We start from the raw sequence: 25,584 nt of genomic DNA, 5'->3' as shown, positions 1-25,584 counted from the left end.
AATAATAAAATAATCAGACCTTTTTTGCCTCTTTTTAGGTGGCAGGAGTGAAAATTAGTCATCCTCAACATTTCTTGTGTTCTGGTTTCAGAATGATGAAGACAAACAGGATTTACACTCTAGAGGATGATGTTTTTTCCCTGAGCAACTATCATGTTTTTTTTCCCCAAACGATGTACATATTTTTAGGCATTTTATTATCACAACTGGCTTGAAAAATGCATATAGCTGCTGTAAATCCCTGAATGTTTACACCTTCTGGCTGGTGACAATTGTTAAGTGGGAATTGTTGTTTAATGTATTTCTCTGTGAAAAAGACAGATTAAAGTGTATTGTTACAATGGTTTTAAGTAGTTTTAGTAGGAAAAGTGAGTAATAATAAGGCTCCTCAAACACAGAACAACCTGCTGAACAAACTAAACTAACGTCTCATGTCTGCATTAGTCTGTAGTATTTTTTATTTATTGTCCCTGCAGCTCCTCATTCTTGTTGCTGAACTGAACAGGGGCGGCAGTAGCTCAGCCTATAGAGACATGGCTTGGCGACTGGAGGGTGGCCAGTTTAAGTCCAGCGTGGACCAGTCGATATGAAGGTAGACTAGCAGCTGGAGAGGTGCCATCTCCAGGGGGAACAGCTAAAGGTGCCCTCGAGCAAGGCACCTAACCCCTAACTGCTCCAACATTTCAACTACTTGAGTATTTCTGTGTGCTTTGATCTGCTCCTGTGTAAAAAGAAGTAACAATGAAAGATTAATTTCCCCCAATAGAGTAATTATTAGGCTACACCATCATCAGCTGTGGTATTTAACCTTCATACTTTAAATGAACACATAGAAATCTGCTGTAGAAAACACAAGGTCATTAATCAAAGCTCTGGCATCCAATGATGAGTTATCTCTGACATGACAACAGGCCAGGTAAGCAGCAGCAACAGCAGTCACTTCCTGAGCACAGTGTTTTTGGAGAGGACAGAAATAGACGCTTCATGTTTTATTTAGCAGACAGCAGACAAACTGCCAAACCTGAGCTGACAGTTAAATGCACTGCACGTAATTAAAGTGGGGGGGAAGTCTTAAGCAGCTGCCAAATGACTGTAGCGCTTGAATATAGAAGCAATTTAGAGATAACCCACAATAAAAAGGGCTGAATTGTAGCGCACTCTTCCTTTTTTTTTTGAACAGAAAGTACATTATGTGTTGATTTAATTTCGATCCCAGATTACATTTGCTCTCGTTTGGATTTAACAGCAACTTTGGCACTGCTGTTGTGCTGCAGTAGAGGTACGGTTTGTAGAAGCCTGTGTCTTTTTTTGACACATCCTGCTGTAGACAGACATCACATTTAGTCAGTAATGTATTATACACAGTGTTTTGTAAATAAATGAAAGAACATTACCCAGTCTTGGCTCAGATCAAGGTGACGACAGAATAAAAGATGTTTCTGCCATTTATTCCATTCAGGAGTGACTCAAGTGAAAAGGAAACTTGGAGAGTAATTCATTTGTTCCCATAGTTGAACAATAGGAAAGTTGCAGAAATATGAGAGGAGTGTTTGGCTATTAGACCCCATCGTGATGTCATTATTTTAAGGTGATACTGATGCCATGAGCTGTAATATCCCCCCGATGGAGTCTAGACACTGGTGGTGGTGGTGGTGGTGAAGGGGTGAAGAGTGATGGATCTGGATCTGTGAGTACCAATATGAAATATGAAAGGACCAATATGACACTAAAATGACAGCAGACAGCAGACACAGGAACAATTTTAAAGTTTGCCAGCGATTGAAATAAATCATATTTGAACTGAAACTGTCCTCTGACTGTCGACAAAGGGCAGACATACAGTACGGATGTAATCTGTGATGAGGATCAGCAGCAAGTAGACATTTAATCCTTTTAAGTCGTCTCAAGACAAAAGGTTGGGATGCTTCAAATGACACCTAGAGGTGGTCACATAAAGTGGTGCAACACTCTCTGTTTCTGTCTACTGTAGTTCCATCCAAACTCAGAGACACATGTTTATCAGTATTTGTTCAAGTCAAATTTATGAATGGGCCCCACCTCACCTCCTCTAACGGCCAGTTTTGACGCTCTTCAAAGGTGGAGGAGAAGTAAGGCTTTTGTTACTGTTCCCACTCTCAGAGGGTCGGCAGAAGGGCTGCTACTTATCTTTATTATTCATTAATCTGCCCATAATTTTACTGCAGTAATCAAATCATCATTTAGTCCATAACATGTAGTGAAAAAAATCCATACCCAAGTAAAGGTACAATCACTCCCATAAAAAGTGGCTCAAGCTAAAGGGAAAATTACCATTTGAGGAACAAGTAAAAGTAAGGTTAATAGGGTTAATCAATTACTTTGCATTTTAACGTTGAAGTTGGCATTACTTTAGGTAATTCACTCTCTTTTTCTCTCCCTCTTTTAATCACATTAGTGGCGCTGAAAGATCCACACACACACTGTACACACACAGATACTCTGTTTGTGATGTCCAGTGTTTGTTCTGGCTTTTTACTTTATTGATCTGCAAGGCCATAGGCAAGGACATCTGCTCACACAGAAACAACTTAAATAATGCTCTGCAAATAACGAAAAATACATTTAACCACCATTATAAAGCAAACCATTAAACACTAACCAGATCAGTCCTAAACCCACAGCCTTCTTTCCTCTGTTGCTCATTTGTTATTTCAGCACTCGGTGTGATAAAAGGGTTGAGTTACTCTCTCATTAAATGCTGCCTAGCACACCCATGAATCACAGTCAGCAGAGAGCCGTCACCTTGTCTGACCTGCAGCAGCGGCGAGGGGAGAGAAGTTCTGTGGAAAATGCAGACCTCTCTTGTCTACAACCTTGCCGAGCCCTCCCCTGAGGTGAATGTCACTGTGAGAACTGGAAATAGGATGGGCAGCTATCTGTGATTAGTCCCTGAAGTCCCAGTGCAGTGTGGAGGGCCACCCGAGCTACTGCAATGATCAAAGACACAAGGAGACATGTGAAATGTGCAAGTCACAATGTAAAGCAGGGCTGCAACTAATTCACATTTTAATTATCAACTTTTCTGATGGCTATTGTCTCAATTAATTAATTAATTAATCAATTAACCATCTGTCCTAGAGAATATCAGATATAGTGTACTCCTAATGTGATGTCTTCAAATATCTCTTTTAGCCCAAAACCTAAAGATATTCAGTTTACTAAAAGACAAAGAAAAGCAGAACATTTGGGGGCTTTTGGCTTGAAAAATGATTTGATCAATCCATCATATGCATCAAGTATATTTCCTACTTCTCAGTACTCCAGTGAAAGCATCTTTCACCAGTGAGCAATACAGAATAATCAGAAATAATTTCATAGGATAATAACAGTAACATATAATTATTATTACAATTAAAGAAGAAAAATAGACTGTTTTGTGTTTTTACAACATCTTGAAAAATATAAATCCAATGCTGCAAATCTGCCTGTGGGGAGAAAAATATATTACTGTATAGAAAAAGCACAAATTAGAGTGCTGATCGTCAGTCGTGGTCCCAGAGCACTTATGACTCTCTAATTTATCAAGTAGTCCATTGAAATTACCTGCCATCACAGTTAATAGAGAAGCTAGATCAAGAGGTCTCACAGATATTAGTAACAGGCAGTAGGGGGTGCCAGACAACAGGATTTGAATTCACCATAAACCTCAAAACTCAGATTACCTTAAAGTTCAAAGAGGGTTTTGTTCTTTCTATTTCCAGATGTTGAGTGTGAAAATAATCAAGGGTTGGTATACCAAAACTGATGTTGGATCAGTTGTTCTTGGTCGTCTGCAGTCCTCTGAGGGTTCAGAGGCTTTTCATGCTCAAATTCTGGATGTTTCTGAACCATTTAAATTGGAATATGGACAAAATGCAGAGATGTTCACACTCCCACAGGCTTCTACGTACATGAAATCTATTGTTAAAATCCATTTTCATAGAATTTAAGCTCCTGCACAAAATAAATAAGACAGAATCACATCAACATCCACTGAAACTCTAGTGAAGCCCTCAGTGGGGATTCATGGCAGATGAGTTGAAAATACTTGGAGTGATGAATTTGGCGGAGGAAGCGTGTGAAGTAGGAAGCAGACAGCCGAGAGCAGGTAAAGGAGTTCTGGAGGAGATACAGTGAAGGAGAAACTGTAGCGGAGATCTGTCAAAAGCAGAAAAAAAAAAAAACCTACTTGCACACTGGATGACAGGGCCATGGTGGAAGGGAGGAAGGTTTTTTTCTGAGGTAAAGGAGACATCCTTTTTCACACGGTGTCTTGCTGAAACCAACCAACATGTCAGACAGAGAGAAAAGAGGACACCGTAATGTACTCTGCCGCAGCTTGTGACTGACAACTAAAATACCAAAGAGATGCCAAAGATAAAAACTAAAAAATGTGCTCCTGGAGGGAGGAGAAATACCAAGAAATGCAGAAAAATGTGACAAATTACCTTTAAAAACTACAAATGAATGGTCTAACGCCCATTGTCACGCTGTCTCAGGCAATGATGCATGCCATGTAATTAAATCATCAAAGAATATTATACTTGTTCAGTGCGTTTAAACTCATCGAGATATAAAATAGAGCAATTACCCAGCATCCCTGCTTTTAACACCCTTTAATGAAAGTATGTTGGCAGGTATATTTTTTGCTGAAATGAGTAATTGGAGAGGATTAGTCATCTCATTTCATGCTCATTTTAGGAAGCGGGAGCTCTGAGGTCACGCTCCTGAAGAAAAAAGCAGGCTGACGAGTTAATGCACTGAGAGGATTTTAAGCCAAATCAATTAGCTTGACTTCATGTATAACCTCCCCAAATCACTAGTGAGATAAAGTGGGACACTGAGAGAAAGGAAGCTGCAGAGTGAAAGGAGGATGAATCAACGCATAAGATGAAGTTTATGAACTGCTTTATGGACGCTTGAGCTGTGTTTGTAGACTGAGAGTCTACAGCTCTCTGTGAATGTAGGCACAGCTAAGTGCTAACGCTAGCACGGCATCATGTGCACGATGACAGTGGTGACACGCTAATATTAAGGAGGTGTAATGTTTACCATTTATGGCCATCCATCCAATAGTTGTTGAGACATTTCACCCAAAACCATAAATGTGAACTTCATGGGGGATCAAATCATAAGGATTTAGACAGAATTAAGCGATCAGGGGCGGTGGCATGGAGACTTTAACATAATACAATAATCTTATATTGGAAACTTTACATTATTGTGGCACATTAGTAAATAATCGAATAGAAATGTCTAAATGTAGCATTAGAAATCAATGCATATACATACATGTCTTCTTTCATTTAAATTCAGTTCAGTCTAAAATGCCTTAACTGATCATTTATTTTAATTATGTGGGATGGGAGATTTAATTATATTATTAACACGTTTTTCTATTTTAAATAATCTAAATCAATGTGTTAAATTTGAAAGCATTTGACACCGAGCTGAGGTGGCAGCTAGCAGCCCATGCCACCCCTCTAGATCCGCACCTGCATCCAGTAATTGCTGAGATATTTCCGTCCGTACTAAAGTGGCAGGTCGACTGACACTGCCATCCACAGAGCTGTGCTGCTAGCATGGCTAAAAAAAAGCGCAGCGGAAAGGCAGTGTTACTCTCTTACAATTAACATTCCACACAAGAGTAGCTGATGTGGTTGAAGCTGCGGGAGTCTGAGTTTTATCTACATTCACTCATTAACTGTTCCCACTGCTCAGTCCCAACCTGCTCCACAAACACAAGAGATAGGTGCGAAGAGGAGGGGTAGCTGTAGCAGACAAAAGAGGTACTACTGCTTAGCCTAGAGGAAATAAAAATGTCAGCAGTGATTATTATTTTCCCGAAAAGAGAAAGTGAGTGGGAAGGGTGCGACATATTGATACAGGAGCACTGATTCATTGATTAAAGTTAATTAAAACCTGTTCCAGAAATGTATCGTGTTCTGCTCTCTTACCTGATCAATGAATATAATAAATAAAGAGCACAAAGTGCAGCATAGGGCTGCACTGCAGAAGTGAGACAGGAGAGGAGACAGGACAGACAGAAAAGGAAGTGTTCCTCAGTGACCTTCAGCCAACCTTAAAAACAAGGAAGGAAATTACAATCAGCCAGCGGCCAGACTCCTGACTGGGTGACGGGCAGCCACCCAGAAATCCTAATAAATGTTCTAAAATACTCTGAAGGCATTTTCAGAGCCAAACAAGAATACTTTTAATCTTTTCACAAAGTAGACGAGAGTTGCATTAAATTGAAATTGAAGTCACTGTATTTGAAATTGCACCTAAAGCTATAATTATGTAACATTTCCACATTAAAATGTCTAAAAACACTCGACCTGCGTTATATATTTTGTTGAGTTGTTGTTGTCCAGTTGCCTGAACAATGAACACTGAAGGAATCCAAACCGGGAGAAGCTGACTGCAATGACAGCAATGGTGGTGAAGACAACAACTCCCATGATCCTCCACCACGCTACTTCACGATGTCATCAAACTTCGTCTTTTGTTATTGTTTTAATGTGAGAAAAGATCTTGGGGAGTACTACTTATGTTGTCCTCACTGCAGTGTAGCAACTGCAGCTATACAACTAGCTAAACCTCCCTCAAATGAAGACTTGAGTCGTAGTAGCTTTAGTTGCCTACTGTGGCTCTTTCTCTCATTTTACAAGGTCAGAGGAAAACGAACAAAGACAAATATAAAAACCATTCAGCCGTAACGTGCTTTCCATGTAAATAAGTGTAAATAAAACGTTTTAAATACAAATAAATCAAATGCCTTCTCATGAAATAATATTTTACCACTAACTTATGAATATAACTATGAAATTATTCACTTACGACGTTGCCTCTGTGGCGTTACAGTGTTGAATACATGCAGTTGAACACAGAAATGTAGCGTAAACCAGCTAGCCTCCCAAACTACTGATCCAAACAACCTGGAACCAGGAACTTTCCGGCAACAAAAGCCCTTCAAAAAAGAGTCTCTTCAAAATAAAAGTTCATTCGAATTTATGCCTGAAAGACAACACACTCCCCGTCTGACCTCTGTGAGGTCATTAATGACCCCTTGAATTATATGAGTGTCTGTACATCAGTCTTTAGTAATAAGTAGGACAACTCGAACTGGCCTGAAGAAGGTTTTGAATGTCCCTGATCTGTGGTCCTCAATTCCACCTTCCTCACCCTTCCGCCTTCTCCAGGGAAGGCCTCGTGATCATAGCCATGGGCCAGTTGTTGCGGGTAGCTTGACTGTGTTTGAGAAGGACGATATCTCCTACTTGCAGGTTTTGGTGGGATTTGGTCCATTTCTGCACACTGCAAGGTTGGCAAATACCGACCCAACGATTCCAGAATTTGTTGGCAAGAGCTTGTACTTGTCTCCACTGCTTGGGAGGAGATCTTTATCTGTGAATTCCCTGGTGGAGGTGGAACTCCAGTTTTGGGTTAGGAGCATTGATGGACAGAATGAATGGATCTTCAGGATCGTTGAAACTGGAACTAGTGGCCTGCATTTATAATAGCGGTCACTTCTGCCATTAGCGTGCACAAAACCCGTGGGTCAACCGAGTGTGCTGTTCGAGAAACATTGAGTCCAGGATTCTTCGGGCCACCCCAATTAGTCTTCCCAAGAACCACCCATGTGAGGCGTGTGGGGGTTGAATTCCCAGAGCACCCTTGTTGGTTTAGATACCCGCACAGTGGCGCTGGTTGGTTTTTGTCATTCCCAGTTCCCTGCATGCTCCTATGAAGTTTGTGCCGCAGTCAGATAGTAGTTGTTTGGCAGGTCCTCTTATGGCAAAGAGACGCCTAAAGCATTAATACAGCTTGAAGTGTCCATTGACTCAATGACCTCGATGTGGACAGCTCTGGAACTCATACAGCAGAACAATATGGCCCACCGCTTGCTCCAGCTTGTCCTCCTCTTGTCGCTGGGGTAAGCACCAGGGTCCAAAGACATCCAATCCCACGATGTGAAGGGAGGGCAGGTTTGAGGCTTCTGGAGGCAAATTGCCATGCGTTGCTCTGCATTTGCCTCTTAGTTTGCGACAGGTTATACATTTGTGAAGACTGAGTTGATGAGCCTTTCCTCCCAGGAGCCAAGTCCCGCTGCCTGACAGCCCTTCCGTCAGGTGACGGCCTTGATGTTGACCTGAGCATGGTGTCTGATGAGTAACAGGGAAATGTGGTTATCCTTTGGGAGGATTATGGGGTTCTCTCCCAATGTCCAGGTCAGCGTTCTTCAGTCGGCCCCAACGCAGATGAGATTGTTCTGCAAGGTTGGACGAGGCGATAGGCTGCGTTTAGAGGGACTGGCTTATTTGTGTTCAAAGCTTCAAATTCCTTTGAGAATGCTCTCCGAACAGCTGCAATATGACTCCTTCGCTAGCGATAGTTCATCTGGGGTTCGAGACAGATCGCACTTATGCCACCCCTACACTGTCCGTGTTTTAGAGAGCTAAAGGACTTCACAATGTGAATTAGAGTGCTATAGCACGAACAAGACTGGAAGTTAGAGAATCTAGAAAACGCCGGCTAAGGCTTCTCGCAGCTTTGGGCATAGCTTCCACTTGTGGACGGATATCTGTGTCCAGTTCTGGTTGACCAGGTCGAATGACTGAACTGGATCTGGTTTGTTGGGAGGGTTGAGTAGGGAGTTAGGTCCTTTAACCACGTTGTCGTGCCAGGAGGAGGCAGGAATGGACCTGATGCATGGTCTGCAGGATTATCCTCTGTGCGCACATAGTGCCATTGTCGGGTTTTGTAGTTTGGCAATGCGCTGAACTCTATTATGGACGTAGACAAGAATCGGGGATCATTATAGATATAGCCAAGGACCACTTTCTGTCGGTGAAAACTTGTGGAATCCAGCTTCAAATTTAGTTCGTCGTGAATCAGGTCTGCCATTTCCACTGCTAAGACTGCCGCACAGAGTTCGAGTCTTGGGATAGTTGGTTCCGACTGAGGTGCAAGTTTTGACTTAGCCATGACAAAACCAATGTGAGTTTGTCCATCTTCTTGTACAGCCTTCAAGTACGCCACGGCGGCATGGCTTTGATAGATGCATCGGAAAACACACAGAGCTCTGTATGCACTGCCTTGGCTAGCGAAGCTGCTGTGTATGTCCGTGGTACGTGGAGGTGTCTCAGCTCCTGAAGCGAGTCTTGCCAAGCTTTCCATTTGCTGAATTTATCTTCAGGTAGCAGTACGTCCCACTCGGACAGCTCAGCGGTGAGTTCCCGGAGGAGGAGTCTTCCTTGAAGTGTTACGGGGGCCAGGAAACCCAAGGGGTCGAAAACACTATTCACCGTGGAGAGGACACCACGGCGAGTAAATGGCTTGATGTCGTTTGCCACAGAGAAGGTGAATGTGTCGCTTGCTATCTCCCACAAGAGACCCAGACTGCGTTGAGTGGGTGCGGCCTCTCCACCTAAGTCCACATCTTTCACGACTGTAGCACAGTCTTCAGATGGAAAAGCTCCAGAACTGCTTGGCTGTTTGAGGCAAACTTGTGAAGCCTGAGGTTTGATTCCGCCAGTGATGTCTGTGTTCTGCTTAACAGGTCGATGGCTTCAGCATCAGTCGACACAGAACGAAGGCCGTCGTCCACATAGAAGTGGCGCTCCACAAAGTCAACAGTGTCAGTCCCATGTTCTCGTGCACCCTCTCTGATTGCTCTTCTGAGTCCGTAAATGGCCACAGCAGGGGACGGGCTGTTCCCGAAAACATGAACTTTCATCCTGTAGTCTATGATTTCTTTTGTCGGATCGTTGTCCTTGTACCACAGGAATCTCAGATAGTTTCTGTGGTCCTCTCGCACCAAAAAGCAGTGAAACATCTGCTGTATGTCTGCCACGATAGCCACCTTTTCCTTCCGGAACCGCATCAAAACTCCAAGAAGGGAATTGTTGAGGTCAGGGCCTGTAGGAGTACATCGTTGAGAGAAACGCCTAAGTATTTGGCACTTGAGTCGAATACCACCCTTATTTGGCCAGGTTTTCGTGGATGGTACACTCCAAAGGTTGGCAGGTACCAGCATTCTTCGTCCTCTCCCTAGTAATGGAGCTACCTCTGCGTGGTCGTTCTCCAACATTTTCCCTACGAAAGCCACATATTGTTGTTGCATCTCTGGCTTCTTATTCAAGCTATGTTGGAGTGATGCAAAGCGTCTGACAGCTTGTTCTCGGTTGTTAGACAAGCGTTGTCTAGGTTGCTTAAATGGGAGTGGAGCCACCCAGCTATTTGACTCGTTTCTGTAGACTTCTTTGTCCATTAGTTTCAGAAAGATGTCGTCTTCGATTGAAGGTGCCAGCTTGTGGTCCTGTTCAGTGTGACTGAAAACGGTTTGCCCCAACGTTTCTTCTGCAGACTTGCTAGTTTCCGAAAACCTGTCTTGTGTCTCTCCGCCATGATTAACCTTTTCTTTAATGTGCAAAAAGCTTGTACAGGGTTTGAGTAGGAGGGCCGGCCGTTGTCGAGCACGGTTGTCTTGAAGGTGTTGACTGTTGGCTTATGTGCGCTCCCTAAGCAGACTTCTCCAACTAGCACCCATCCCTAGGTCTGAACGTTGGGCAAAAGGGGCGTTGTGGGGGCCATTGACTTGGTCCCGAACTTTGTGCACTCTTATTATATCTCTACCAAGCAACAAGAGGATCTCCGCGGTAGGGTCAACCTCTGGGATGCGCTCTGCTACCTTGACAAGATGTGGATGGTGACGAGCTGCATTTGGAGTTGGGATCTCGGACCGATTGTTGGGTATATGGTTGCACTCGATAAGTGGTGGGAGAGGGATTGTGGCCGTTCCATCGAGTGACTCAACCACAAAGTCTTCAGCCCTGCGCCCGGATGTTTCCACTATTCCGGAGCATGTCTTTAGATAGTAAGAGTATGGTTTGCGCTCAATGTTAAACAGCTCAAAAAGGCTGGACCTTGTCAGTGACCGGTTGCTTTGGTCATCCAGGATGACGTAGGCCTTGATAGCTTTGTCTGGTTGTCCTTTAGGATATAGTTTCGCGAGGCAAATCTTGGAACATGACCGGCCGATATTTCCTGTGCCGCAGACCTCGGTGCAGCTTGAGTTAACAACCGCTTAATGGTGCTGCTCTCTTCCTCCTCCCCGCCGTTGTGTGGTGAAGTTGTGGGGGCCTTGACTTGAGGTGCGGGTCCAGGGTGCATAGCAGAGTCGTGATAGGTGCTATCACACTCCAAACACTTAACTGCATTTGGACAGTCCTTAGCGAGGTGAGTAGTGGAGCCACAACACTTAAAGCAGATTCCTTTTTCTTTGAGGAAGGCCTTTCTTTCCTCCGGCGTTTTGGCTCTGAAGGCTTTGCAGCGCTTGAGGGGATGTGGCTTGCCATGTATTGGACAGCTTTTGTTCAGGTCGCTGACACCTTTGTTTATGCTTGGGCTTGTAGAGGCGACGACTGTCTTGTGGACCGAAATAGGGTACTTTGTGCCTTTGAAGAACGTTTTTCAGACTTTGCAGGCAAGCCGCTAGCACCTGGAATAGCAAAGCTAGGGTCATTTCTTTTACGAGCTTCGTTGCACACAAATTTGCTGAAGAATTCAAATGGTGGAAACTGTCCTCTATTTTCTTACTTATGCTTTGAACCGACTGAAATCCATTTTTCTTGAAGCCCATAGGGCAGTTTTGCAACTATAGGTTCGATGCCGCGTGCAGTATCCAGATAGGAGAGAGCTGGGAGGTAGCCATCCTCCTTGGCGCACTGCACTTCCATTAACAAGTCTGCTAGTTCTCGTAGCTTCACCTGTTCTTTTCCTGAAACTCTTGGGAAATTATCGAGCCGTTCAAAAGAGCCTTTTCGATGATTTCAGGTGCTGCATAACGTTCCTGGAGGCGTTCCCAGGCCTTCGTGAGTGCTATGAATGGGTTTGTTATGTACACTGACCGTAGACGTTTGACATGGTTGCTGGATTCTCTACCAAGCCATTTTGTCATTAAGTCCAATTCCTCAGTAGCTGTGAGGCCTAGCCCTTGAGTGGCACTGATGTATGATGACTGCCAAGCACGATAATGTTCAGGCTGATCGTCAAATTGATATAAACTTGAACTCACCAGGTCCCGACGAGCTAGGTACTGTGCCAGGTGTTCGGTCGTGGGTCCGCTGTGGGAAGTTGTTGGCGCACTCTGGGGATAGAAGGGCTGTGATGACCTGTTCAAGTTGGTGTGGCTCATTGTGGAGTCCCTCTGCCGGTCAGATTCTCCATGTGGAGCCTGATTTTCTATCTTGACTGATGGTGGGACGTACACACCAGGAGGCTGACTTGGTGACTGGCTAGCTTTAATGGCTGCTTGAGCTGGGGAGTCGGTAGAAGGATGGCCTTTATATGATTGTGGGTTGAAGTGAGATGTAATGTATTCTTCTGTCTGTAACATTTTATCCTCTTCTGATGGGCCTACTTCGCCTAACAGCACGTAGTTTTCTGTTGCGTCTGCTGCTTCCCACACGGCTGCTTCCGCTTCAGCCATTGCTGCCTCTCTGCGGATAGTGAGCGCTTCTAGCTCAGCATCCTTCTTTGCTTTTTCCAGCTGATATGTAGCTTCTCTGTCAGCCTTTTCTTTTTGGTGCTCTGCCTCCTTAGCAGCTCTCTCTATTTTAGCTTTAGCTTCTTGTTCAGCAAATGCAAGACGTGTTCTAGCTGCCTCTGCTTTAGCTCGTGCACGTATTAATGAGCTAGTGGATGCTGAAGATGACCGTGAACTTCTTCTACTAGCCACAGAAATCTTGTCACTTTGTTTAGCTTCCATCTTAGCACGGTGTACGACGCCAGCCTTTTAACGTCTTTTCACTATGTTGTCCTCACTGCAGTGTAGCAACTGCAGCTATACAACTAGCTAAACTCTTCCTCTCAAATGAAGACTTGAGTCGTAGTAAGCTTTAGTTGCTCTTTACTGTGGCTCTTTCTCTCATTTTACAAGGTCAGAGTGAAAACTGTAACAAAGACAAATATAAAAATTACCATTCAGCTCTGTAACGTGCTTTTCTCATGTAAATAAGTGTAAATAAAACGTTTTTAAATACAAATAAATCAAATGCCTTCTTCATGTAAATAATATTTTTACCACTAACTTATGAATATAACTATGAAATTATTCACTTACGACGTTGCCTCTGTGGCGTTTACAGTGTTGAATACATGCAGTTGAACACAGAAATGTAGCTGTGTAAATCCAGCTAGCCTCCTCAAACTACTGATCCAAACAACCTGTGAACCAGGAACTTTCCGGCGAGACAAAAGCCCTTCAAAATAAGAGTCTCTTCAAAATAAAAGTTCATTCGAATTTATGCCTGAAAGACAACACACTACTGTATATGTGAAAAGTCGTATAAAGCCTTGAGTGACTCCAGAAGGAGCTGTGTGAAGTCTGATAAATTGCCTCAAGTGATGTTACTTGAGTCAGTGTCTGTAATTAAAAAAAAATCTGGGATTGAGTTAAAAAGAAGCTCCTTATCTCTGATTATGAATAGAAGCTCGAGGCTAAGTTAGAGCATAACACACCCGAATCTCTGTTATCTGTCAGTGGTTGAGTTTCATTGTGGGTAATGTAGGTGTAGGGTTTTGACAAGGAAGAAGAATGTATGAATACAATATGTGAATACAAAAGATGGTCAACCAAAAAAAAATATTGTTCAAGTAGTGAAAGTTCATTCTTGACATAAAAATAAATCTGAACTCAAAATCTGGAATATTTAGTAAGGGGACCTTGAGTTAAAGGGGTACAGCAGCAATATGGTGTTGCACTTCTATAAAGTTGGGGTACTCACAAGAGACAAATTGACTTTTAGTCTCTAGTATCATTCAAGCTCCCAAAACACTGGATCCTACATTTCCCATAATGCAACACAATCTCTCATAAGGCCTAAATGCCCACTTATTTCCAATCCACCATATAAGTGATACATTTCAGTCATGTGGTTTGTTTGTATCTAGACCACTGACACACCAGGACATCATAAAACACAACACACACTGGCTTTCAGAAAAAATCCACTAATACATATTATTCTCTTGATTTTAGCTTGAAATTAGCTCCTAGCATGACAAAAGAAACTGTGAAAATAACGTCAGAATAGCTGACGTATTTCAGCTGATTTGGCCAGCAAATACTTGCTTCCTGTCTCGCCCGGAGAGATAAAGGAGAAAGTGACGAAGAAAGTGACAGACAAGCCAATAATTCCTCAGAGGACGAAATTGGAAGCTTGGGACAAAGATGATGGCGGTACCGCTGCTTCAAGGACAGATAAAAAAAAAAAACAGAGATGAGTGGGGGGCGAGGGGCGGGGGTTTCCTGCTGGTACACCATCGACCGACTGTGCTGTCAGGAACAGGTTCAGACTGGACCAAAATGGGAACAAAACAGCTCAGTAACAAGAGAATATGACATTTTGTGAGAAAGAGAGAGAGAGAGAGAGAGAGAGAGAGAGAGAGAGAGAGAGAGAGATTGATTTGGTGAACTTTTTTCTCCAACAAGGATCTCCTAATTTTATCTACAATTCATCATTTCAGCTATACTTCTGGCATTCAGCACAGTGTTTTGTCAGGATTCTTTGCTCTCTTAATCACCCTGAGTCAATATTTTGTGCAAACCCAACAGAAGGCTGAACAGCAGCGCTGATAATATCGTAGCAGAATTTGACAAACAGCTTTTACTCTAAGCCTGCTCTTGTTAAGGTCAGAGGCTTTTGCAGGCAATCAATATCTGGCAGTTGCCTCTCAATCCATCGCTCCACAGTTCAATCAGCCAAGCAGCTGTCCAATGCACCTGATGGCTCGAAGCAAAGAACGGGGGGAGGGGGCGGGAGGATGGAAGGTGAACAGCTTCCTACATTAACTCTGCATTTATCTGCAGCTGAAAAACAAGATATGATATGATTAAAGAGGGAAGAAAGGGAATTGTGAGGGAGTCCGAGAGAAAGACAAGGAGAGGACAAAAAGGATTACAGTCACCTCTTCTACTATCACAAAGACTGCGACGTCCTCCAGTCGTCCCTGACGGAGGCTGTCAGTCTGGCTCAGCTCTGATCTCCATAACACACTGACATCTGTACTGATATCTACACACACACGCACACACACAAAAACAAACACACACAATAAAACACAACAAAAGCTCAAAGATTTCATGTGTTTGAGTTTCTCTGTAGTCTGAAGTGAAGCTGGGAGGACGTGACTTCTTTTCACCGGGCTCCATTCAAACCGGGGACACATTAATCATTCATTTCCACTGGTTAAAAAAAAACAATATTTTCTTTGTCTTTTCAGCAGTCATTGTTTGTGGCACAGAGGTCTATTCATGATAGCTGCTATTGCAGTCCCAGCATGCACCGGTCCACAGCCAGCAACAGAGTGTGGAGTGCTGCTGAGGGCAAAAGAGGAGAGAGAATAATTATAGGAAAAGTGAGAGAGGAAGAAAGTGTAAAAAGAGAAAATTAGAGAGTGAGTAAGCCTATTTATATGTCGGCTCGTGTTTTCAGCCACGCTCATGACACGGCTTTAGGTACGGCAATGAAAACTACTGAATGGATTTTCAAATTTGGCATGAATGAAGCCCGATCTTCTAACCTTGCATCATTCATGTTAATTTGTCCTCTAAGTTTTCTATATATTTTAATATTTAGTCTACTATCTGCAAAACTCATGACATTCCCTTCAAACTCAGCTGTACTTAGTGCTATCAGCATTAGTCAGCACACTAACACGCTAAACCAATGATGAAGAGGGTAAATGTTAAACCTGCTAAACATCAACTTGTTATCTTTATAACAACAAGTGAATTAATGAGCTGCTGGTTGGCATATTATTTAACTTTTGACAGAGCCCAGGTAGTTAATCGCCTCTTGACTCCAGCTCTGTACTCCCAGTGTGTAACATTTAGGAGGATCTATTGGCAGAAATGGAATATAATAGTCATAGGTATGTTTTCATTAGTTTATTTTCACCTGAAAATAAGAATCGCTGGGTTTTCGTTGTCTTACAATGAGACGTTTTTATCTACAGACAACGCGGGTCAGGGTCCATAGAGACCCCTAAATCCTACACACTGGTCCTTTAAAGGTGCAATATGCAAGAATTTGAGTTTAAAACATTCAAAAATTAACTAAAACGATCAACAGAATGTAAATAAAAACTGTCTTTGCATTGTGTTGCAGAGGTATACACTGTGGTTAGCATACTTTGTACGACCTCAAGAGGTGACAGTTCAATGGTACAGCTCATAGTTCGGCCCTGGTGCCTGGCTTACTGGTATTAGCCGTTATCAGCAGACCTACAGGTGCAGCAGTTACCATGGTGACATGATGTCCCCTACATGTTTGTATGAATTCGATGGGTCGTCAGTTCTTACATAATGCACCTTTAAAGGCATTAGAGTGGCATCAATCTCCTCATCTAACTCTCAGATTTCTCACAAAATTGCACTATTCCTTTAAAGACTGACATCAGCAACCGAATGAAAAAAGCTGATTACTCCTCTTGTATGTTCACTGTTAACGGTTGATTTGAAGTCAAGCTAATACGACCCCCATTTATCAGCCTTGCTTGTAATATGTCCCAGGGGGCACTGCAGCCCCAAAAACCATTTAACCACCATTATAGAAGAGACCTTTGTAAAGCTGTTGACACACACACACACACACACAGGTCTGTCATCCCTCTTTGTATTGAGATATTTTTAAACCATGAAGGTCATATATGTATACTTTCTCAAAGCTTATGAATGCTCTTTGAGTCTTCAGGGCAATCACTGACAATGGAGACAGCCGGCCACCTCAGGGCCTCTCTTTGAAGGCCTGAAAGAGGTTACTCTTTCCACTGGGACTCGCCCCATCAACCATAACACTGACACTGTCTGGGGGACAAACAGAGGACAGTCAGGCTACAGGCTGTCCACATTATTTCCCTCTAAATAGAGACATAAAACAAAGAACATGAAGCTCATTTTGTTGCAGCTGTATTATTATTTAAAACTGAACTATTATGTAATGTTTACAAAGACTTTCCCTTTCACATGGTCTATTCTCATCTCTTGGTAGCGTTGTTGAGTACGGATAAAGAAACAAGCTCCTCTGCTCAACAGGATACAGAAGCCTACATTATCATTCGAGTGTTTTCAGGAGAACAAATGCACACGCACGCACATACACACATACAAGCCTTTCCCTCGTGCGTGCGTCTCGCCCGTCCTCTCACAAGGCACAGACTGTTCTCACATGTACCCACACATTCCCCAATGACTCATCTAAAATAACACAAGAGGCATATCAAAATAGACATTAATACCCTCTTGAAAATAAACGGTGGGGCCCGGCAGAAATAAACACTGGTCAGAGGGCTCGGTCTGCGGGCCGTGAGACTGCAGCGCCTGCAGCCTCTCCTCCAGCTCCTGCTGTTACAACAACATACCAAACACATCGACGTCCACAGGGAGCTCAAGCTGAAGTGACTGAGCAGCTCTTTCGGGATACCACAAGGTTGTCTGATGAATAATGGGCACTTTCACCAGGGCAGAACACTCAAAGGGACGTGTGCCAGCTGTAATATCCGGGGCACGATGACCGACAGAGGTCTAATGGGCTTTGGCGGAGATTTGTCTGATTGGACTTGTGGGTTAAAGGTTAACTGCTTTATAGGAAATAACTAGAATTACCATCCTGTGGTTGTATGCTTCCGCCAGCCAGTCAAATAGCAGTTCACATCCTTGTCCATCCAGGCTTGTGTTATATCTGCATGGTGGTAATGAATATATTGATGGTACATATAAATTATTCCAAGTAGAGTTATTTGTATTTTTCATCAGTTTTGCTCGTTTCAGTTCAGTTTTTATTAGTTTTAGTGGTAGTTTTAATCTTTTTATTATATTATGGCGGGTATTTGTCAGTATCAAGATTAAATGATTTCAGTACAGGTTTTAAACACATTGACTAACAGTCACGTAGATCAATAATAATAATAATCAATAATCATATGAACCAACGCCTCAAATTTGACCAAATTAACTAAATTTCTTTGTATATTTTCTATTTTATTTTAGTTTGTTTTGTAAGTACACAATATCGTTTTAGTTGTTTTTTTTTCTGATGCTTAAGTTTTTATTTTTATTTCCCTTCACTAAAGTTGTTTCACACTATACTCACAGGAATGGACCAAATTATGGCTAAAACGCTATTTTGAAGTCATGCTGACCTTTGACCTTTGAGTCATCGATTCAGTGTACAACCAGCTGTGAAAGGTGGTCACAATCTCCCCGTCTGTTCCTGAGTTACAGTGTTTGATTAATGACCAAAAGGTGTCACCGATTCATTGTCCCACCATCAATTCTCGAGTTATGGCCGAAAACGTGTCTTTGTGAGGTCACAGTGACCTTTGACCTTTGACCACTGAATTTTAATTAGTCCAAATAGACGTTTGTGTCAAATGTGAAGAAATTCAATTCAATTCCATTTATTTGTGTAGCAGCAACTAAAAACAGAAGTTATCTCAGGACACTTTTCCCATAGAGGAGGTCTAGACCTCATAAGTCCTCAGATCGTGTTCACAAGAATGAAACAGACGGACAGACGGACAAAACATAAACATATGTTTTATATTTTATGTTTTATAAAACATAAACATTTTTAAAAAAAACTAAAATCTGAAAGTGTTTGGTTTATTGTTGTTATCTTTAGATATCTCTAGAGCACACTGACAGACAGTGCTGGGCTAGTTACTCAAAAAAATGTAATATATTACTCATTACTTAAAGTAATATTATAGTAATTTATTTATTACTCCATGGTAGTTATATTACTTTTATGCTACTCCCCATAAAATTGGTATTTATGTTCTTTTCTCCCCAAAATTCAAAGTAATCTGAATACTTCCAGCTACTGAATGTTTCCATCTTCCAAACTAGTTTCCTCCACGATGACAAAAATGAATCCAAGGATGTGATTGGATTATTGGAGGGTGACAACAAAAAGAACCTGTAATATTATTACTGAAATGTATTAGTAATTAGTTACACTAGTAGTTACTGGGAAAAGTAATATTATTACTGTAATATTATTACTAATAATGATTCTAGTTTTGACTAACTGGTGTATTTTTTGCTCAATGGGTCTTTTTTTGGTTTTATTATTATTTAAATCATCAACCAAGGAGGTAAAAGTTGCAATAATCAAATTCACCAATAATCACATTAATGCCGATGAACAACCAATCAATAAAAGCATTTTTCTTCCTTATATATTTTCATGAAGCAAATAACATTTCATGACATTTAGATTACGTTAAACATGAAAAGTTCATTCTTGAACTTTAACTTTAACTTGAGTCAAGTTTTGCTTCGCTGCTCATATTAATAATGATATTGAGCCACAGGACGTATCGTAACTGCATCCACTGACATTTACACAAAGAAAAAACAACGGATCACCTTATTTAAACCTTCAGTAAGTCTGAAGATATAAAAGATATAAAAGAATCAGCATACAGTCTTAAATTGAACTGAAATGTAAAACCTGACACCAGTATCATCATCATTTTTCTTTTTTTCTGGCTCCATTAAAGCTACTGTCACTCAAAATATATGATGTAACATCGTGAGCTGTTGTTTGTGAATCATTTCTGTGTGTTTTTCTGGCACGGGCACAAATCCAAAAAACTACATAACAGCTTGGCAGATTCAGTATGTTAATGATGGAGAAAGAAAAACTAATTTTCGAATTTTGTTCTGAAATTAAACTGTTGATCGACTGGTATCAGACTATCAGTGCAGTGAGTAGACAGGCTGACTCTTGACCTTTGACCATATACTGGTAACCTGTGGTTGAATGTAACTCATATTTACTCAAGTACTGTGCTTAAGTACAAAAAAATTGAGGTTCTTGTACTTTACTTGAGCTTTTTGACACTTTTTACTTAGTTTAGGAACTCTTTACTCTGCCACATTCATTTGACAGCTTTAGTTACTTTACAAATTAAAATCTTTTCACACAAAACGCTTAAGAAATATGTTTTATTATAAATTAAACTACCCAACAGTTAATGTAAGTACAGCTGAAATGACTAGTCACTTAATCTGTTTTGATAATTGTCATTTTTCATGCTACAACATTTAATGATTCCAGCTCAAATGTCAGGATTTGCTACTTTTTAAAAAATTATTAAAATTATTAAAATTTATTTTTAATAATATTTAGGTTTAGACTGTTGGTTGGACAAAACAAGCATTGTGAAGGTGTCCCTTTGGGCTCGGGGTAATCGTGGCACCATTTCTCATGAGTTTCATAATTCTTACAAACCAAACAATCAATCAGTTAATGGAGGAAATAATCAGCCAATTAATCTATAATGAAAATGATAACCCTATTAATTTTACCTTAACAGACGAGTAATAATAATCCAATATGTAATATGAGCCATCTTTCTACATTGGGTACCTTTAATACTACATTCTCATGATTATACTTACATACGGCATTTTAGTAACATTTTAATGCAGGACTTTTACTTATAACGCAGTATTTTTACAGAGTTCATTTTAAGTGTCTGATCTTCCTCCTTCCTGATAAGTGACTTTCTCTCAGAATACTTCACTCACACAGAAAATAATGCTTATTTCAATACTACAGCCTGTATATAATACTTTAAATAAGTTCTAAACACTGAATAATAACTCAGACAACGTGTGAATGCATACGCTCTCTTGCTCTCTTGGTTGACTCATCTCTGTCTGTGCTGTTACAGTTCAGTCATGCTGTGAACAGTCAAGAAGTGATGGCAGAAAACATGACACTGTAGGAAACACACCAGTCACAGGTGCTCTGTGCAAGAACTGTGGCAGCTGTGTAAGCTACATATGACAGCATACATGTGTGTGTGTGTGTGTGTGTGTGTGTGTGTGTGTGTGTGTGTGTGTGTGTGTGTGTGTGCATTCAGCAGCATCTGTTGGATACTTGGGTACACCTAAGTGACAGCAGATGTCCTTTGCATTCCAGTGCTGATGGCGTGGTGGTAACATGTGTTTGTGTTTACTCGTGCAGACTTCTGTTATTGTCAGAAGTACACAGCGAGAGAGCACAAAGTCCAGCTGTCTGTCTGCCTGTCTGACTGGTCCCGAAACATGACAGTGACATGGAGAGACAGAGCGAGCTGCAGAGTGAAACTGAGACTGGAAATTAAAGCTGCAGTGATAGTTTTTTTTTTTTTTTTTGGGCCACTTGGGGGCAGTGGAAGAAGCTTTAACACAGTATCTGATATGTCAGAAAGATGATATACCGACATGGAGCAACATTAGGATTAATTAGTAGGAGAAGGTCAGTCCATTCTTCTTTTTGAAGCATAAAAATAACTAAACAAGCGACTCCAGAGAAACATATATGGCTCCTTAACTTCTAGATGCTCTATTGTTTACCAGCTATAGTCACAGTATTGAAAGTATTGAGGCTGAATCAAAACCAACTTAAAACCAAAACAATCAGCTGAAAGATGCTAAAACGGTGCATTGAGAGGAACTACACAATATGTGATATTTAGTTAATTGACAGTAGTTATTTGATTCATTGTAAATATTAAAATATGGATCGGCACAGCTTTAAAATTAAGATGATAAAAAGGTCTTAAAAACGTTGCCAAGAATTGATGCGTGAATAAACTATAAGTTAACTAATGAAAAACATCTCTTGTGACATTAACCATTAAGTATGGATGAAGTATTCAGAAGTAAAAGTTCAGCATTTAAAATCTTACTCCTCACTCCATTTGCAGAATTGACCATTTCAGAATCCTATAAAGTGATTATTGATGCATTCATGTATTCATCACTTTAATGATGCAGCTGCCGAAGGTGGAGCTTTATATACAGCTGGATAGATTAACCTATAATGACGTAGGCCTCTGATCATTAATCAGTTGATTTATTATCTTTATTTTTAATCTAAATCTGCAAAGTAACCAGTAGGTAAATAAAAGAATAAAAAGTATAATATTTGCCTCCACTAAATGTAATGGAGTACAAGTATAAAGTAAGCAACATAATTACTAAAATGAAGGAAATAAGTCTGTCCTCAGTGAAAACTAACTCAAATTAAACTGTAATCAACACTTAACTAACAAAAAATCCTGAATTCAAGTTTTAGGAGCAAGTAAACGTGCTTATAAAAGAAGATGGCTGCTCACATTGCAATAGAAGAGATTGTATTTATTCCTCTTGTAGTATATTGTGATTATTCTCAGTGACGCAGCTCCTGGCCTCCACAAACAGCACTTTCATGTCTTGTTTCTTGTGTGTTTTTCTTCTTGCCTCAGCAGCAGGTCTGCTGTGTGATGGATGCTGACGAGCAGCAGACAGACATCACATCCGTCTGGGAGGAAACATCACTGCCTCCTCTGCTGGGCCTCTATCTCCCACCTACTGAGCGATCGATACTGAAGGCAGCTAAAGTTAGCAGAGACAAAGCATCGCAGAGACAGCCCTTTGAATACAGCGTGTATGTTGCACTTCTTTTGCACCTTTTTCACAGCAGATATTTGGAGATGTTTTTGTAGGAAACACACTTAAAACAAATTAAATGTGCAGCTAATTGAAATTTAAATAAATCACATTTATTTCTTACTGGAGCCCTTTAAAAGTAATGCATTTGAAAATTTATATGAACCAATGAAACTTGTCAAAGCAGGAAAAGCATTGGTGCAATGTTATTATTTACAGCTGTGCTTTTCCTGCTTTGATGAGTCAAAATGTCTGCTGTGAAAAGGGTCTATTAGGAGCCTCACAATATCACAATGTATGAAATGGACAATTCAGGCTCAATCTTTGAGTACTATTTTAAAGATCCCTCACATTTATTACAACATATACAAATAATCTGCTTGGCAACAATAATGTGTGTCTCTGATATGTTTTTTTCTGCCAAAAAAGTTTAATTTCCACATTAAAATCCCTAAAAAGGAATCTACTCTTTCTACCTCATTAAAAACTATCTATGAATATGCAAATTCTTTCACACGTTTTCCTGCTGGACACAAGATGTTTCCTACTTCACTGTAAAGTCCATCTTCAGTGTCTGTGCACTGGAGGCTTCGGGTTTCTACATCCTGCTTGTATAAGTTGCATATTAGACCAGGACTGGCTTCCGGACTATTTTTGATGGCACAAATCGTGCTCATAGGTCCCTTAAAAATCAGATTTTCAGTGAGCACAGAGAAAATTTCCACTTCCAGCAGATGAATGTGAAAACATCCTTCTAGTGTCAAACTCGGCACATACATCATTCTGCACAGTGAAGATCAAACATCGAACTGTAGGAACAAGAAGAAAAACATATTTAGCTTATTGCTATTTTTTTAGTATTATAGAAAGGTGTTAATTGGCTGTACATTGAAAACAACATGAACTGTGTTAATGGTATGCTCTAGAACAGAAGAATATTGAGCTAATTGTGTGAGAGTTTTTAGATGGGGACAAAATAATTGACTGATTGTTTGGTAGTTTAATCTACAAAAAGGCATTATATAAGCTCTTCATATGTTTTAATTCATAGTAACTAAAACTGTGAGATAATTGTAGGTATACATTTTGTCAGCAGGCCCTCAGGTGGAGAGCAGAGAGCTGGTGCAGCCTCTCGTGAACAGATGGCGGCCATATTTCCCTGTAAGTGCACTTGGCAGCAGCACGCTGACACAGTAATCTATCTTAGTTGGCAGAAGGACACCACACTGTAGCACATGAACACAACGTTCATGGAAGGAGCACTGTACGCAGATTTGCAAATTGGGCTTATAAAATACAGGAATATGTGCTGCTGCGACATATCCGCCGAGAATTTTCTCACCGCTTCTTCCACCCACACAACTTATGTCATGATAAGGCACCTATCAGTGTGTGCAGCACCAAACAGGAGTGAATTCTGAGTACAGTGTCACATAATTTATAAGAGAAATGGTTTAAAGATCTGTATCGATCAGGTGTTGATTGCCAGATATTGCTGTCTGTCTGTAATTCAGAGATGTCAGACAGCAAATGGCAGCAAATTTTGGGGTAAATCTGCTTAATAATTTCTAAATAAAAAAGGATCCTTGGCTGGAAATACCAAATGATGCACAAACCATCATTTGTCTCTTGAGTCAGAACTGTGAAGCAGCTCCAGGGCAGTTTTTCAGTATTTTATTGTCTCTGTAATTTTGTGAAAACACAATTATACAAACTAGAGCAGATTCCCTCGCTACATCAAGACTCTGTGTAATAAAAGCACATTAAATGTGAAACAGATATGACTATAATCTGCTCTGAAACACCAGTGGGTCTAACACTGTTAGCAGATGGCAGACTCTTTTTAAACGACAAAGACATTTGCACAAAATTAGAAAGGGGTCATTGCTTGACGATGTCCCATTAAACATATTGAGCTCCCAGCAGTGATTGTAACATTTTGCTCAGGAAAAAAATCTGCTAATAGAAGTCGTATTGCAACAATTCATCACTCTGTGCCGCAGTGCTACTTCTGAGTAGCTGGACAAAACTCGTAAAAACTAATACATTTCTAAATTAAACCTTGAAATTCATCCTGAAACACTTCGTCATCCAGTTTATTATCATCCAACATACTGTATATTGCTACAGCTAATCATCCACTTCATTTTTAATGGCAAAGCAGAGCATAAATTGGGTAGTTATAAGCAAGCATTTTGGTGCCAGAGAAACATCTCACCTCTATCTGGAATGAGAGGACTGTTCTGGGCTCTGTCAGTGTTGATCTGTCCTCCAATAACTCACTATTAAGCATCTGCTGCCGATCAGGAGGGTCCGGCTAAATCAAGACTAGCAGACTCATCTGCGAGTCCCCCCCGGGCTCAACTTTATAACTTCAGTACATATGCAGGGTGATACACGCACAGACACAGTGAGTTTTGGATAAAAGCAAACAAAGAAAAACTCTGCGGGAGCATCAAGAATAACTAACACAACAGATTGTTTATGTATTTATTCCGTTTATGCGGTGTGTTGTCTTTTGATGAATAGGTAGAGATGAGAAGCATTGTATCATTTGTCATACAGTAACACAGCAGTTTCCAACCTTTCCTGCTTGTAACCTCGTCATAGAAAAATACCTCAATAACTCTTAAGCCATGTGTTCTCGAAAGCAATCATCTAAAAGCTGATTTCTTTGAATGGGGAATGTGTTTTCAGATTACTTTGTTTGTTTAGAGGCTTGAACAGGTAAAACTCAATTAATTATTACTAAAATAAAGGTGAGATTAAAGGAAAAATTCCCAAAAGTTTGAATAATCTTTTCATCATTACCCCTTAGATTAATCTCATGACCCCTCGTGAGGAGGTCCAGACCCCCAGGTTGGGAACCACTGCAGTAATAAATGATGTAGCCAGAAAAAGGAAGCTACATCATTACTGTGACTGAGGCGCAGTAATAAGTCAAACCATGAAGGTTGTCACATGTGTAAGAAGCCTTCGTAGAGATCAAATATTCATCAGTACATTTTTCCTGTAGTTCTGTCTCCAGAGAGCAGAGCGCTTGCTGGTTGGACTGATGTGATCCGCTGAGC

General features: G+C 40.9%; 1 protein-coding gene and 1 long non-coding RNA gene across 2 annotated transcripts; both read right to left on the bottom strand.

Moving 5' to 3' along the window:
• Window positions 1–1,410: 1,410 nt before the first annotated feature.
• LOC127356432 (uncharacterized) lies at window positions 1,411–6,052 on the bottom strand. Its single transcript, XR_007881985.1, has 4 exons — window positions 5,976–6,052; window positions 4,208–4,294; window positions 2,782–2,966; window positions 1,411–1,685 (listed from the first exon to the last, which is right to left on the bottom strand). It is a non-coding gene; the product is annotated as an uncharacterized LOC127356432 (long non-coding RNA).
• A 5,544-nt stretch (window positions 6,053–11,596) lies between these two features.
• On the bottom strand, window positions 11,597–13,323 carry LOC127356365 (uncharacterized). Its single transcript, XM_051388042.1, has 2 exons — window positions 13,145–13,323; window positions 11,597–12,974 (listed from the first exon to the last, which is right to left on the bottom strand). Exon 2 carries the CDS (start codon window positions 12,788–12,790, stop codon window positions 11,786–11,788), a length of 1,005 nt encoding a protein of 334 aa, XP_051244002.1. The 5' UTR covers window positions 12,791–12,974; window positions 13,145–13,323; the 3' UTR covers window positions 11,597–11,785.
• Between the last annotated feature and the right edge of the window lie 12,261 nt (window positions 13,324–25,584).

Source organism: Dicentrarchus labrax, unplaced genomic scaffold (genome assembly GCF_905237075.1).
Source record: "Dicentrarchus labrax unplaced genomic scaffold, dlabrax2021, whole genome shotgun sequence".
Lineage (NCBI taxonomy): Eukaryota > Metazoa > Chordata > Actinopteri > Moronidae > Dicentrarchus > Dicentrarchus labrax.
Note: the sequence above shows the minus strand (reverse complement) of the source record. Positions and strands in the feature narration are given on the sequence as shown.